General features: G+C 41.6%; 3 protein-coding genes across 3 annotated transcripts in view; 1 reads left to right on the top strand and 2 right to left on the bottom strand.

Moving 5' to 3' along the window:
* Window positions 1-5,627, top strand: part of LOC146451741 (transmembrane protein 131-like) — a 29,177-nt gene extending 23,550 nt beyond the window's left edge. The window contains exons 30-31 of the mRNA XM_085098718.1: window positions 1,166-2,595; window positions 3,549-5,627. Of these exons, the coding sequence (XP_084954844.1) occupies window positions 1,166-2,595; window positions 3,549-4,465 (2,347 nt within the window). The 3' untranslated portion in view covers window positions 4,466-5,627. The remainder of the gene's footprint in view (window positions 1-1,165; window positions 2,596-3,548) is intronic.
* On the bottom strand, window positions 5,168-9,523 carry LOC146451740 (serine/threonine-protein kinase pim-3-like). The gene is made up of 5 exons (XM_085098772.1): window positions 9,331-9,523; window positions 8,621-8,794; window positions 8,164-8,259; window positions 7,790-7,844; window positions 5,168-7,541 (listed from the first exon to the last, which is right to left on the bottom strand). Exons 1-5 carry the CDS (start codon window positions 9,521-9,523, stop codon window positions 7,487-7,489), a joined length of 573 nt encoding a protein of 190 aa, XP_084954898.1. The 3' UTR covers window positions 5,168-7,486.
* Window positions 9,429-13,265, bottom strand: LOC146451739 (uncharacterized). The gene is made up of 5 exons (XM_085098747.1): window positions 13,006-13,265; window positions 11,320-11,437; window positions 10,751-10,845; window positions 10,321-10,368; window positions 9,429-9,649 (listed from the first exon to the last, which is right to left on the bottom strand). Exons 1-3 carry the CDS (start codon window positions 13,159-13,161, stop codon window positions 10,784-10,786), a joined length of 336 nt encoding a protein of 111 aa, XP_084954873.1. The 5' UTR covers window positions 13,162-13,265; the 3' UTR covers window positions 9,429-9,649; window positions 10,321-10,368; window positions 10,751-10,783.
* Between the last annotated feature and the right edge of the window lie 1,310 nt (window positions 13,266-14,575).

The following is a 14,575-nucleotide window of genomic DNA, read 5'->3' as shown; positions in this document are numbered from 1 at the left end:
ACTCTTGACTGCATCTAAGTAATGTTTAAACGTGATTTCTTCTTTCTCGTAAGCTGGATACTCTACTTCGTTTTGAAATCGAGAGGATAATTTCAGCACTGATCTTTCATCATCTTGTCGACTGAATTTCCCAGTTATTCTAAGCTGATTGTTAGCTAAAGCTTCATTTCTTTTGCCTCAAACCGTTTTTCTCATTTGTTTAGTTTAGTGCAAGTTTTAGCGCAGATCATTTTTGCGAATACATTTAATTTGCCTTAACAGTAGGCAAATGAAAAGGTATCCAATGCACTGTGTGGTAGAACCCTGTTAGTATGACCATCATCACACCCTAAATTTTTGATTGCATCACAGTCAGACCACGTCACGCATGACCAGCATTTCCGAGAAGCAAATGAACATTCGAATTCCTCTTGGTAATGTCCGGCATTTCAATGGGATCTTGAACATTTCTCTGGAAATCTTTGCGACAAACACGCATTAACTGAAAAAAAAAAAAAAAAAAAAGAATTGTTTTTGAAATGCTTGATGCTGTAATTTAAAAGAAAAATTCTCAGAATTATACGGTTGATAAACTAGGGAAATTTCTACGGGAACTCTAATATTTCGCTGGCGGTGTTCAAAACTGGCATGTAAATTTCAAAAATCCTAGTCACGCGTGATGCAGTATAGAGAGCTTAAGCAACGACGACGGCGACGGCAACGAGAACGTAAAAAAAACAAACAAACAAACAATAGGCTTAATAACCAAAACAACAACTCTGCACGTGCATTACACTTTTTTTCGTACATTTCTTTGCCGTCACTGCACGACTAGGACGTAAAATTTCCTGATGGGACGTTTTGTGGAGGACGTAAACACACGAGGACGAATTCTCTTTCTCTTTCTAAACATTTGGTTGTGGTCTCCAGGAATTCAACTCCAGGAAATTTCATCGGCTTCATTTGACATTTAAAGCGAGTTGGAATGATCGCGCCGAGGTTTGAAAAAACGCGAATTCATTTTAATTATGACGTTTTCGCTGCCGTCGCCGTCGTCGTTGCTAAAGCTCCCTTTTCACTGTAATCCAAAACGGCCCCAATAATGAGGACATCATCAGGCGGGTTCTCCTATGACAAGCTTTAATGAACTTGATTTTTAACCCCTTGTTTATCTTGTGTCTCTCAGAGTACCTGTGAGAGAAGAGCCAACAGTTGGACAGAAGAGATCAAAGAGAGAAGCACGGGACAGCAGAGAGACAACACCAGTAACATCAGACAGACCATCAGGCAATGACGGCACAACTACAGGCTTGGCAAATAATCTACCGACAAATAACAATATCAAAACTACAGCAACTAGCGCGGCACGACAAGAAACCAACGGAACTCGAAATCGGAATGCAAGAACTGAAATGCCTTTAAAAACTCAGTTGAGCACGGTTGAAAACACAGATTCAAGAGGCGCCAGGTCAACCAGCCTTCCCCTGGAGAATAAAACGTTTGCTGGCGTAAAAGACAGCAAATTGAAGAACACAACAACTGGAAGGAATGTTACAGATGTGACAGGGAGCACAAATCGAAGAGTCGCTGAAACAAAGAAAACCGACCAGAGAGTACTGGAAGAAAGTAGAAGAGTGGAGGAAAAGAACAGATCCTGCCCTGAAATTTTTAACGATGAAATCATTAGTGTAGTTATTCCCAATAAGTACGAGTCAGCGCCTAAAAGAGATTGCAAAGATTCTAAGGAGCCGAAAGGAAAACAGAAGCGAAAGTCAAAAGCAATCAACAAGAAAGACGAGAAAGACAAGAAATTGAAAACGAAAGAAAGCACCGTAGTGAAGAGCAAGGACGATGAAGGTGCAGCATCAGATGATAGCTGTAGCGATGGCTCGTCAGACAAATCTGTACCGGAAGTTAGAATACAGCAGCCTCCAAGGGAAGTAAACAGAACACGTCAAGGAAGTTTGCCTACTGACGTGCAACTACTAAGCTTCAGAGAGCAGCAGAGCAGTATCAAGCCGACGAGTCATTCAACTGCTGCTGCTGATTCAGTTGATACTGGAAGGGACAGAGGAAAGAGCCGTAAAAATGCCGCGGAAAATGGCGCCAAGTGCAAGAAAGGCGAAGCTCAGGTGGCAAGCAGTGCTGGAAGACCCAAGACCTTGGATGTCCCACAGAAGAATCAGAATAATAACGGCAAGAATCAAAGCAACGTCAATAGCCCTGGCGGCGGCGGAAAGACAAGTGAAGTGCGCCACCCAGGACCAACATCACCCCATGCCATTGCTGCTGCAGTTATGTCACTGGCGTTAGGGAAGAACATGCAGGCTTCATCCAAAGAGAACAACTTTGACGAACAAGAACTAAGCAAAGGAAAGGCGTACACCAAATCACCTGCCCTGTCTAACACGCTGTCCGATTCGCCACCTCCCACCTCTCCTACTCTGTTGAGTGGTAGCAGTCGCAGTAGCAGTTACAGCAGCATTGTCAGCAGCGATAGTTCAAATGGTGTGGAGCAGACCAAGCCATCGGGGACGAAAGCCAACAAGTCACGTCTTAAGGGCGCCAAGTCGGCATCTGTCGATGGCGGAGGTGTGTCATCTTGGTCTGGTGCAGGTAATGATTGCAGAATCGATCGTGTACAGTGAACCCCAACTACTCTAACCAAACTTTTACAACAGGCTGTTAATCACATATCTGCAAAAAAAGCATTGAGCACTGACATATTTTTTAGTGCACCATAACGAACAAACTTTGTGAAGGAAGCCAATATTTTTAGCGAATTTATATAGACACTAACTGGACATTGTCACCTCCCATGCATCAAGAACCCCGGTATTAAAGAGCAAACATAAGGGAACGGTCCGTTTATCAAAATTAGAACCATTAAAGACATGCTTCGCTTATGTTGTTGAATTGGCTATTTCTACATACCTCGCTAGGCGTTTACGCAAGGAACGAATCGTGTTCGTGAACGGGCCATGCCTAAAGATTTTAAGAGATTAAAGATCACTTTTACAGCAAGCGAAGCGGTGGGGGTAACCACGTTATGATTTTTTCCGCCCTTACCCACGTTTGCCGGCTGTTGTTTGTGGTTTCAAAGCAAGAAAAATTTACAGTTCTTGATCTAAAGCGAGTTTAAATGACAATGTTTAGGGAAGGAAGCACCAAGCGAACTCGAGGTTAATAAGGGTGGGTCGAATTGGGAGTATTGGTTTTTGTGGGGTTTATGTAAATCTTGCGAAAAACAATCATGCGCATTACATGACAGAAGGCAAACAAAAGTTTGAACGTTTGTTCGGCGGATCTCAGTTTTTTTTTTTTTTTTAATTTATATCTGTTACGAATTACGAACGAGATCTTAGCGAGGACCTACACTGGCTTTTTTGAAAAACGTTTTCTCGCGTGTTACCAAACCCGAAAAACAGGGCAAACCTTGTACCAAACCGGCCATTTCTAAAGCTTTTGCTGGCTGTTTTCATCAGTAAAATGGCTTGATCTTCATTCAAAAACTATTAAACTTTGCCGATAATTGACCGTTGTCTTTTTATTCTTTTGCTTTCTTTTAGGTGTCAGAAAATCTGGTAAACCAGGTGACGATCTCGGTCTTTCAAGCCTGAGACGAAGCCCATGGGCCCTGCACCAAGGCTCCCCTATGTCTCCCCGCAGCCCTGTGGGGGAGCGGCCTGAGAGGGTGGTACCATCACACTATCTGGCTACCTCCCGCCCGGCGATGATGGAGGGTCAGCCCTTCCACCGCAACAGTCTGAAGAAACAGTCGGCTTCGTTGGAGGAGAAGGTGCGTCCGTTTGACCTGAGTGATTTGGGCTTGTCAGACAGTGCTGCAGCGCGCAAAAGGGGTTTTCCAAATGGAAATCCCAACTTGTGGAACAGCACTGACAAGTGCTATAAGAACCCTGACAGCCTGTTCAGCTCCCCAGGTCGGTCTGCAGATGAGCAATTCCATGGAAAGAGCACTTGGCCTTCCAACAACTGGGTGAACTTCTTGGATGCAAGCAACATGAATGGTGGTGCAGTTACCAGCAACAAAACTATGGCTGAGATCTGGGATGCAGGCAAGGCCCCACTTGACAGTGATGGATGGGCTGTGTTTCCTCCTTCTGCTGGTGCTCCAGCGCAGCCCTTGAGCTCTGAGGCTAATGCTGTTGATGCTTTGTTCAGTCAGATGCCTTCTACCTGGTCTGGTCCAAGCACCGCACCAGAGTCCTCATTCAGCACCCAGGAGGTTAGCTGGACACCCCCGCCTGATGTGTCCTCCATCTGGGGCGGCGGATACCTGGTCCCAGGTTCCACAGCAGAGCCCCAGCCCACCTCATCTGCGGCTTCATTTGTGTCCTACCCAGTACAGCCACAGCAGAACCAGGATTCTCCAGTCCAACCCACCTTTGAGCCTCTGGGTTCCTTAAGGAGCAGCATTTGGAATCCATCCGGTGTTTCATCCACCTGGTCTCCCACCTCGGAATAAGCACTTACAAACTGCTCGGCTTTGTGATTTGACACTTTTCTCTTGTTTAGTAATCTTTGTTGTTGGTGACTTTTTCTTTTGAGAGAGTCTTCAACGTGTACTTTCAGGTGCCGGTCCCGCCATACTCACTGCTTTTTATTGGCCTTGTTTATTTTCCTCGTTAATGTTGCCTAAAACATCTGATAACACAATGTAGTTTCGTCGCTCTGTTTTTGTTTGTTCTGCAGTATACTACCCTTTTTTGTATGACATTTCAGAATTTCATTATGTGCTCCCCTCTCGCCTCAAGTTTGGACGAAAGCAAGTGTCTTATTACTAACGAGCAAGAGCATTTAATCGCAGTGAGTGTCGGGATCGGCCTTGGAAGTAACGTTTCTAACTTCTGGAGGGTGGGTATCACAATGTCAAGAATTGGGCGGATCGACGCGAAGATGATCATTTGATGTATATATTTGTTGGCTTGTTTGGTTCTGATTACGCCGTCTCTAAATATGGTGGGTGATTGAGAATGTTGTTGGTCTGCTGGAATGTTTTTTGGATGTTACACGCTGGGTTTATTCTAGAATGCGGCATTGTGGTGATTTTGGAGTGACAGCTGGGTCTCCTGTTTCAAAGCGAAGTTGGCATCGGTAAAGAGCCGTTGGTAGTCCCTGAAGTTCTGGGCTTGAACAAGCCTTAACTTGATTGTGTTAGCTTGTAAAACGCTGGCTTGCAAAAGGATGCAAAAGCATATTGTTGGTATATAATAAGGCCTCAAGAAATTAGGCAATTACACCTTTCGAAACTCTCTCGTCAACCTCATAGTCAGCTTGGATAGGCTTCTTTAATCCCCATAGGGATCGCTGTTGGTATTTAGCCGATGTTGACAGCACTAGGTACCAGGCCTTCCTCTTCTCTTCACTGCATGTTGTGGCAGAGGAGAGACCTGGTAGCTTGGTTTTGTGATGGCGTGCTTATGTGCTTGCCTTAATCTTAATAAGACCGTTGTCGCGTTATTTATAAGAAGACCCCATTATTTATTGTTTTACAAAAGTTTTGATATATAAAAGAGTAAACTTAAGTGAGTGCAAAGTGAGTTGTTTGGGTCATTTTTATGCTGCCACCATTTTGTACTGTAGAGGATTTTATAAGAATTGTTGCTAAATAAAGTTTTGTAAAATCATTCATTTGTTTTGTTAAGTCAAGAAAGAGGTGAAGAAACTGTTTATACGCGATCGGGCTTTAAAGGTCGCACATTGCAACAGATATCCTTCTGTCACCGAAGTTTCAAACTTTCGGTTACTTTCGACTTCGTTTGGAAATACTTTTTTGGTTATTTGTCGTATGGGTTAGCAGCCAAACGGTCTAACAAGAGAACCAGGCTTTGAACAGCCGCCTTTATGGCTCACTATAACATGTTTCGTTTCCTATCGCCCTCTCTGTTGTGACAGTGGATTGGTCGGTTGAAAAGGGAAGATTGACAAATTTAAGCGCGCTTTGATTGTATATTTCCCTTGATTGCCATTATCTAACGAACTACTATCACTCTAACCTCAGAAAATGGGTCCAAAGACGGCGTTATAAGGGCTGATTTAGATGTCTTGAGTCATTTAAAGGTGTATTCAAAGCATTCTGCACTTGGAAACACAAGAAAATTAAATAGCCAACGGAGATCGGGCTTCTATTCATTTATTTATTTTGTTTTGAAAAAAATTGGGCGATGGGAACGAAACATTTACTGATGCGTATGGCCTTATTGTGCATGTCTGACCATTCCACCCGATGAGAATCGATATTTTATACATTACTTTTTAAACCTTTTTAAAAAACAATGTTTGAAAGTAATTCTCAGCATAACTGAGGACTAAGTAGAAGGGCACTTTTTGCGTATTCTGAAAAAAAGGAGTCTACGTTGTATCTGTTGCCCGGTAACGAAAAATATCCAAATGGCCAAAGAGACTGTTACGTTTTAACGGAAGAATATATAGGAATAAGAACATGTAAAAATTATACGGGATTGTGAAAACCTGTTTCTTTTCTGTCATTTTCTTTTTCCTTCTTATATCTTCAAATGATTGCAGTTACTCTTTAGTGTTCATTAGACCGACTATTGAATGTGATCTGTCCCTGATTTCGCCGGTTATGTATTCAGTCTTGATCTGAGTCGCTGATTTCTCCCTCCGAGGTTTTCTCACAACAGGGGACACTATGGGCCAAACTAAAAAGTCCGCTTGTTTGAAGAATACAGTTTTGATTGCAGTTTGGTGATTTTTTTTTTGGTAGCTAGAGTTTGTCATTACCGTGAGGTGGGTCGCTTTTTCAAGAGACGATAAACGTTCTATTGCTAAAACAAATATTAGATGTTCATCGCAGGTTGTTGCATGGTCTTTCTCCCCAATGAGACAATTCTGTGGCTTAGCTTTCTTTCTGTTAAATGGCCATTCATCTAAATGAAGCAAAACCTTGAAGTTCCCGAAGAAAGCGCCATCCACAGAAATACCTCATTGGAGAAAAAGACCACTAGCTGCAATGAAAACTCAGTGACAGAACAAGGACTCAGGGTTGAGTCTGCTTATTCTATCACTTGAGCTTTCTTCGCAGCCTGGCGGTCTTTTTCTCCAATTGACCATTTCTGTGGCCAGCACTCTCTCATTTGCAGTTGAATGGCCACGAGTAAAAGCTGGCTTAATCACGAATATGATTCGCATTTCAGATCCACTGCAGGCAGGCGTACGACAACTGTAATATCTTGTGTAGTTACCACCATGGAAATTTCCTGTCGTGAGGTCCTTTAATTTTTAAACCACGTCGTTTGAAATGTCTATCATCTAGCAGATTATCAGCTTTTTTAATGTGTCTTTGCTTGGGTAAATGTCCAGGCCAGTCTCTCGCTTTCAAAGAGTGCATACAATCCTCCTTTGGACTGGTTTCACACGCAAACGATGATCCATTCCCAGAATCCTCTGCCTCACAACACGGTAGATTCCACGATTGCTCCGCTTGAAGGACAGACGGACAGCATTCCTTGTGAATAATTTCAGCCTAGGAAGATGTGAGGGGAAGACTAAATGATTCTTCTTCAGAATTTGCGTCTTTTCTGAAAATCAAGAAAATACATATTTGAACTAAAGTCTTCTTCAAACAGCAACATGAACCCTGAAAAGAGAAATGTTCTAATTGAAATTTGCAGGGTTAGAACAAGAGTAGCTTATGTGGACTTCAAAATAAATTGGAATGTAGGAGTGGTTTTGTTTGTTGTTGTTGTTGTTTTTTTTCTTTTCAGAAAAATTGTGTAGAAGCTCGCATGATTTGTTGCAAACGTTATTATATCTGATAAATACTTACGTATAGGATTGAGTCGAGCTGGCAGATGGCCAACTATCTTCAAATGGACCTGATACTGGAAAAAAGGAAAAAAGAAAAGATTAAATAGTACATCTTTTAAAAAAACAAAAAAACAAAAACAAAACAAAACATTTAAACACGCAGTTAGCAGAAAGATCGAACAAAGCATAAAGATCTCGGAGATTATTCCTTTATACTGGACACTGATCAGCCCGAGCAAAAATCATGAGGGTCTAAAAACTATGCTTCAAGGTGTACAGTACATATTTAATACCCCAGTAGTCGGAAGACAAAACAGGACATAACATTGAACACTGAAACTGAAGAAGTAGAAAAACAGGGAATGACCTAAGACTATCTGATGTTGTAAGTACCTTGCACAGCAAACCAAGGATGCTTGAGGGTCTCCTTCAATGTTGGGCGGTTTATTGGCACAGTGTTCAACATTGAACGTATCAAGTCCTTTGCCTCTGTTAGAAGAAATGACAAAAGATGGCTAAATTATGTCTGATCTAATTGTTCTTTAGGACAATTAGGGATAATTTCACTAATATCGACATGAATGAACGACGTTGTTTCACTAAAAGCTTTGGGCTCCATTTCAGTTACGAGAGCTAGATTCCCAAATTAACTGAGAGTCGAGAACTTCATGTGAAATTTCGTAACTAGATTCGTGGACCTTTTAATATCCTTTCTCCATTTTTATCATTTTCATTATTATCGTAGGCTGTTACAAGTTCAACAGTCCGTGTAATCCCCGTGAAGCTTAACCCTTCCTTCCCTCTCCCCACTTGTCTTTCAATACCTGTCATTTTGGTTTAGTGCTAATACCTTCTGAAAGATACTCAGGAATCCTAGGCTCTCTTGAAAGAGCCAGCTCAGGTCTTTGAAAGGCCCTATATGGAGACACCATTTCCGACATCATTCCTAGTGCCCAGACAGTGCTTTGACAGCCGTCATACCATCCAGACCTGAGAAACTCAGGTGGCATATACGCTCTTGTGCCTGAGAAATAAAAGTATTTTAATCAGCGGAATTATGAGTGTCAAAAGGAAGACTAAGGGAGTCATAATAAGAATCACTCCACATCCCCACCCTCCCCTTCCCCTCAATCAGAGGAGACAAACCTCGACGGTGATTCACATTCGTCCTCCACGGCTTTACAAAGTGGTGCAATGGCGGATCAAGGGAATGGGGCCTCTTACTCTGCCCTGGCATAGAGTCTCGGCGGGATTCTCTCTCAGGCAATTCTGGTACAGGACTTAACCTTCAAGGCTGATGTAATTGTTTTGTTCTTATTTTCTTTCTTGGAGAGATTATCCAACGTATTGTTTTTCAGCTTTTCTTGCGGAAAGATGCTAACATCTGCGGCTGTACCCTCAATCCAGCCCACAGGCAACCCAAGCCTTAACTAAAAAAACCAATCCATGTCTTCTCCTCGCTGTTTTACTGATCTCTCCCACTCCTCCGCCAAACCTTTGCAACGACGTGAATTCATAAACTCCTGTTCGACCACCAACAACATTTTTTATATTTCTCACCTCTGAACATATTGTAAGGATCGTATTGAACCTCAGAAGCGAGACCAAAATCAATGATTTTGATCTCGTTGGTTTCCAGGTCAACCTGCAAGTCGCAGCAGACACTAGCTTCTAGGATTTGTTTGAAATACCATCGGGCTTGGTTCTCTCTTAAAATGGTCATTGAGAGAAGCTCACGCAAATCCTCGCACATTGTTGGCCTTTCCTTAACGAAGACGTGAAAATCACCGGATGTAAAACATTCGTAGATCTTTATCACGTGGCGGTGTTACGCCTTGTACAAAAAATAAGCCTCGGATGGAATTCGTTGGCCATTCAACTGTTACGAGGAAAAAAGCCGGAGGTAGAAGTTAGAGGCCTCGTTGTCAACCTTGAATGATATTATAACGTACGTGTGCGTTTCGGGGACTGACAGAGAAAAACTCAGACACGAAGCATACATTTTCTCTTAATACATTACATTTTTTAAGTATACTGCTTATGTTGGAGACCGTATAACATAATCCTAATGCCTTTCCAGTTTCTGCCTGGTGTTTTACTCCGTTATTCTGTGCGTTCTTAACCTGAGATCGAAAATGTTATACCAGCTGAAATTAAACCAGAGAAGAAACTGTAACGATGGCCGGCAATGTATACGACCATGTACCCTCCGCGTACTCAAACCAAGATTTTTCTCACGATATATGGGTTACTGACACACAAATTTAACTCGCCAAGTTTGCACTCACTATTTTCGTATGTTCTGATCCATGCGAAAATTAAAGGCAAATTGCATTTAATTCTTATTTTTTCGGCGATATTTGGGACTTCACAATTCAAAAACAATTGACCGTACACGAATACTTGCAGACATCTAGGTTCGTAATCATGTAAATGTTACCAATATTCAACTCTTTGGCCATAACGAACAACTTCAAAGCAACTCATATCCCACTGGATTTGGCAGCACTTATTCTGCCGCAGTTGTGTCCATGAAGTTTACGACCGTACCTGCTTAAATTCTTTTACAGACCATTTTTGCACAAATTTGATTGCCACTTTGAAGTGAAGGAAAGAAATAGCAAATCAGACCACTGCAGTTAACTCGTAAAGTAGAGGTTTCTTCTTTAACTTTTTCTGCCAAAATTCTTCAAGCTATCCCAACAAAATACATCGTCTCTCATAAGCTTTCACGGAAAAGAGGAAATGAATATTGCGTGTAAGTTAGAAATGAAAGGCTTGTTTAACGAAAATATTTGGAAAATCTGAAAGCTTTTCTTTCTGTTTATAGTATTTTGCTAGTGTACACTTTTCCCTGTTCTCGGTGTTTCGCTTATACTCAAGTTTTAGATCAAGTCAAGTTTTGTTAACATAAGCAGTCCAGCCAAGTGATGGACTCGTGTCTCCTTCCCCCGTAACTGTCCTATTCCCAGTATCTTACCGGCAAATTGTCTGACTTTCGCCTGGCAGAAATTTATACGTCTCCAAATCCTCCACTACCGATCACGTGTCCCAGATGGTAGCCGGTCAGATTATCTACAGACCACAGAAGGAAGAACACATTTTACGACTTTGTCACCAACATTGTTAGGAAAAAAAAAAAAAGAAAGAAAGAAAGAAAGAAAGACCCTTGGGAACGAGGCAGTTTTGTGTAGGTGGCTCCCCTAGGAACATTGCAGACTGGAAACAAACAGTTTTCGATTATTTTCCGGTACAAGGGATTCTTTATCAAGCTCCGGCTGTCAACATATCATTTTAAATTCGTAAGATATTACTCCGTTCATTCAGTGCCATAGTCCTCTCTAGTTCACTGCCATAAAAGGGAAAAGGACCTACGCTGTGCTTGGAGGTTAAGTTTATACTGATAAAGTCCGTCGCAGTGAACCATTTCATGATGCAAACTACTACATAGTCTGTCCAGGGTTCCTTGACTTTGAACAATGTACCCTCGTTAATGGAACAAGGCCGATGTATTTGTCTCTGATATAACAAAAAGAGACTACTTATTACCGTCCAGACTAAGTTGTTTGATAAATTCTGGACGATCAACTTCTTGTCCCTCAGAGCCACTCGGAGTGACAAAATGGCTGACTTGTTCCTTCTTGCTTTTATCAAACCTGCTCAAAACCTGAAGGAAAAGAATTAAAATTTTTAATGTCATAAACCATTATTGAAACCAAAGATGCCATTGGTAAAACTAAAACGAGGTTCGCATTCATATAATACTGGTAGAATTCTGTTTTAGTTGTTATTGCAAGTTTATTGACCGAACGTCTTACAAAATCTTCTGCCGAATAACAAATTGACTTTGTTATATCACGATTCCCAGATTCTTCTTTCTTTTGAGATCGACCTCACATAGCCTTTTCGAAAAACAAGGTTGCGATTGCTTGAAAACTTCACGCAGATTTTTTTTTCATACAAATACAAAATTTCTCTTCAGAGTGGTAAAAAATGTTGATTGTTTGATTATTTGAACGTCAAGTTGACCTTACTAGCAACTAAAAGCTTAAAAAGCAATTTCACCGAACGCCTTAGGTTAAGGTGATTCCCTCGAAACTTTCTCAAATTTTCATTGATTTCCCTAGTATGAATTATAATTAGAAATGCAATAAAGAGAATAGGTCACCCTACCCATTAAAGAGCTGCGCTCATTCAAGTTACCTCATAATAACTTAGTTATATACTTTCAATGAGCGATTTGATCAGTTAAATATTGCTTTGTCTGGTGGAAACAGGAACACTGTATAGATAAAACAGATCTTCGCAACCGTCTACATAGAATTAATGAGGCGTGAGCAGCAATGGAAGCAAAATATGAAGCAGTATTGATCCAAAATATTTTTTGCGCGTGCATTCTCGGTATCACTGTCTACGACAAGTTGATTAAATTGTTTAAGTTTTCCGCACTATTTTATGGGTTAAGCTCGTGTTTCTAGCGATATAAACTCATTTCTCCCGCTGTAAATTTTTTCTCAAAAAATTTCTTCATAAAGAGGATAATAGCCTAGTAAAGCAGTAACCGGATAAAAAAGATAGGTCACTGCCAACCGTTTCCAACGCGCACGCGCTCCAGGTTTGCAACAATGACGCAAGAAGTTATGCACAGTAAATTTTAAAACCTTTCGCTTGTACGCACGCTAATAACACAATCACATTAAAAAAAAGTCGTTTTTAGATGATTTCGCCAACGTTGCCGGCGTTATTTCCCTAATGATTTTCTCGACGTCTAGAACTTTATAAAACCTTCCCTTATGGGAAAAGTTCGTATTTTGATAACTTTCCTGCAAAACAAATCTCGCGTGCAAAATTCGTGTGCAACAGTACCCGGGGACAGTGCGCCACACGTTATAACATCGTCAATCGTTTCGCCCGAAAAAACGATGAAATCGCGATACAAATAATGGCGATTCTGAGGCGGCCATACTTTATCACACTAACGGTTTTGGAAGAAAAAAAATACGTATTCCGCACTGGAGTCCACCGTAGGTCGCCAGCTTTGCAGCTCCGCCAAATAGGAAATAACTTCTTCAAGCTAGACTTCAATGTAACGGTAGAATTGCCGTTTCAGAATCGTAATTGGTTTTTAGTAACTTTTCCGGAATGTTTCTTGTTCAATCCGCAATATAATGTGCTAAGTTGCTATAACCAGGCAACCATATAAGGTGAGAAAAGAGATCATTGTTAGCAACTTACCGTTCCATCTTTGTTCTCCTTCAAGTTGACTTTTTCTTGCGCTGAACGCAAACATCTGTTCTCGTTTCTACTGGACGCTTGGCGCATTCCATTCAAATTCTGTTTGTATTCATCTGACATTGTTGATTCATCGAATGAATTTCGAAAAAAATACATTTCAAAAATTTTCCACTTTGCACAGCACAGCCTGATTTCCGGGAAATCTGTATACGTTTGCAACTGATGGTTACTACGGTGAATTTCCAATTGTCCATTATGACAAATTTTGACCCTCGCGCTTGTTGCCATGCAACCTCTGCAAAAGTAAAAACAAACAAACAACACCTACATGTTTCTATTTCTAAAATTAAAATCATTTAAGACTTAACAAGAAGAAAACAGATACCAGAATCTCTCTCCTCCTCACAGGGTCGACTTACTTTAAAAAAAGGAGCGAAAGGTCAATAATGAGAAGCAAAATGGAAATAAAAAAGTGGCGCGGGATATGCCGGGAAGAGCGAGAAAGCTTTCCCGACGCTCCTCCGCGCTCCTCGTTCAGTTTCACTCTCTCCAGTCCCTTCTTTGTCTCTGCTCGAAGGCGAAAGAGGTCTCTACGGATCGGGCAGAAATTATGGACTGCATGTTTTGAAGTCACCAGAGCTATTAGTTACAAACAAGGACAGAGAAACACATTCAGGATGTCGATAGCATGTCAGGAATAACACCTGTGAAACTACAAGGAGGAGGACGTGTTTACAAGACAAAAACAAGGCTACTCTAGCGCCAGGGTAACCGTAGCTAAGCGCTAGGGTTACCCTAGGTCCACGGTAACCCTAGGGATAACTCGCCTACCCGGGACAACTTTTTACGTGCCGTTCCAGACCCTCAAAGTGGCGAAATGAGTATGACCCGGCTTTCAATACCTTCATTTACACCTTCCTTCACTTTCAGAAACCGAAAATGTTTCTGGTGGACGGTCTACAACAACCGGCTTTTATTTATCATGATTTATTTCTTGTCCGCCATTTTGATTTCAATTTTCCCGTGCTTTCGCCCGCTTCGGGTGCGGTACGGTTTGGTTGACCCGAGGCAGAGTGATAGGGCAACTGGCATACCTGTAAAATTAAATTTTGCTTGTAAAACCAGGCTGTATCTTTAACCTTAGCCTCTTGCTAGGGTAACCAGTTAAAAAAAATTAAAAATTTCTAACCATAGCATGATATTTTTAGATCAGCTTCCTGAGCTCCAGCGAGCTGACAGTCTAATGCGTGGTTCAATTCTACCTGTTACCATCTCCCCCCCGGGCACACCCCCGGGCATTTGCGTACTTGACGTCCTATTCCCAACCCCCGGGCACACAGAAAGAGACAATTCCCCACCCCGGGACTCATGACATGGACTAAAAATAAACTGCTTCGTTTTAATGATTTATTTCTTTATTTAAACAAACCAGGAACCTGAAAAATCCTAAACTTTTAGAAAGAACGCGTATACATATTTAAAGAAGTCAGAGCTCATTGCCGCAGATTCGAGTTGAATTCGAAGCGACGCGTACGCATTGCATGCAGAAAACCAACTGTAAAATTTGAGA

This window comes from Pavona decussata, unplaced genomic scaffold, assembly GCF_977016875.1.
Source record: "Pavona decussata unplaced genomic scaffold, jaPavDecu1.1 SCAFFOLD_386, whole genome shotgun sequence".
Classification (NCBI taxonomy): domain Eukaryota; kingdom Metazoa; phylum Cnidaria; class Anthozoa; order Scleractinia; family Agariciidae; genus Pavona; species Pavona decussata.
Note: the sequence above shows the minus strand (reverse complement) of the source record. Positions and strands in the feature narration are given on the sequence as shown.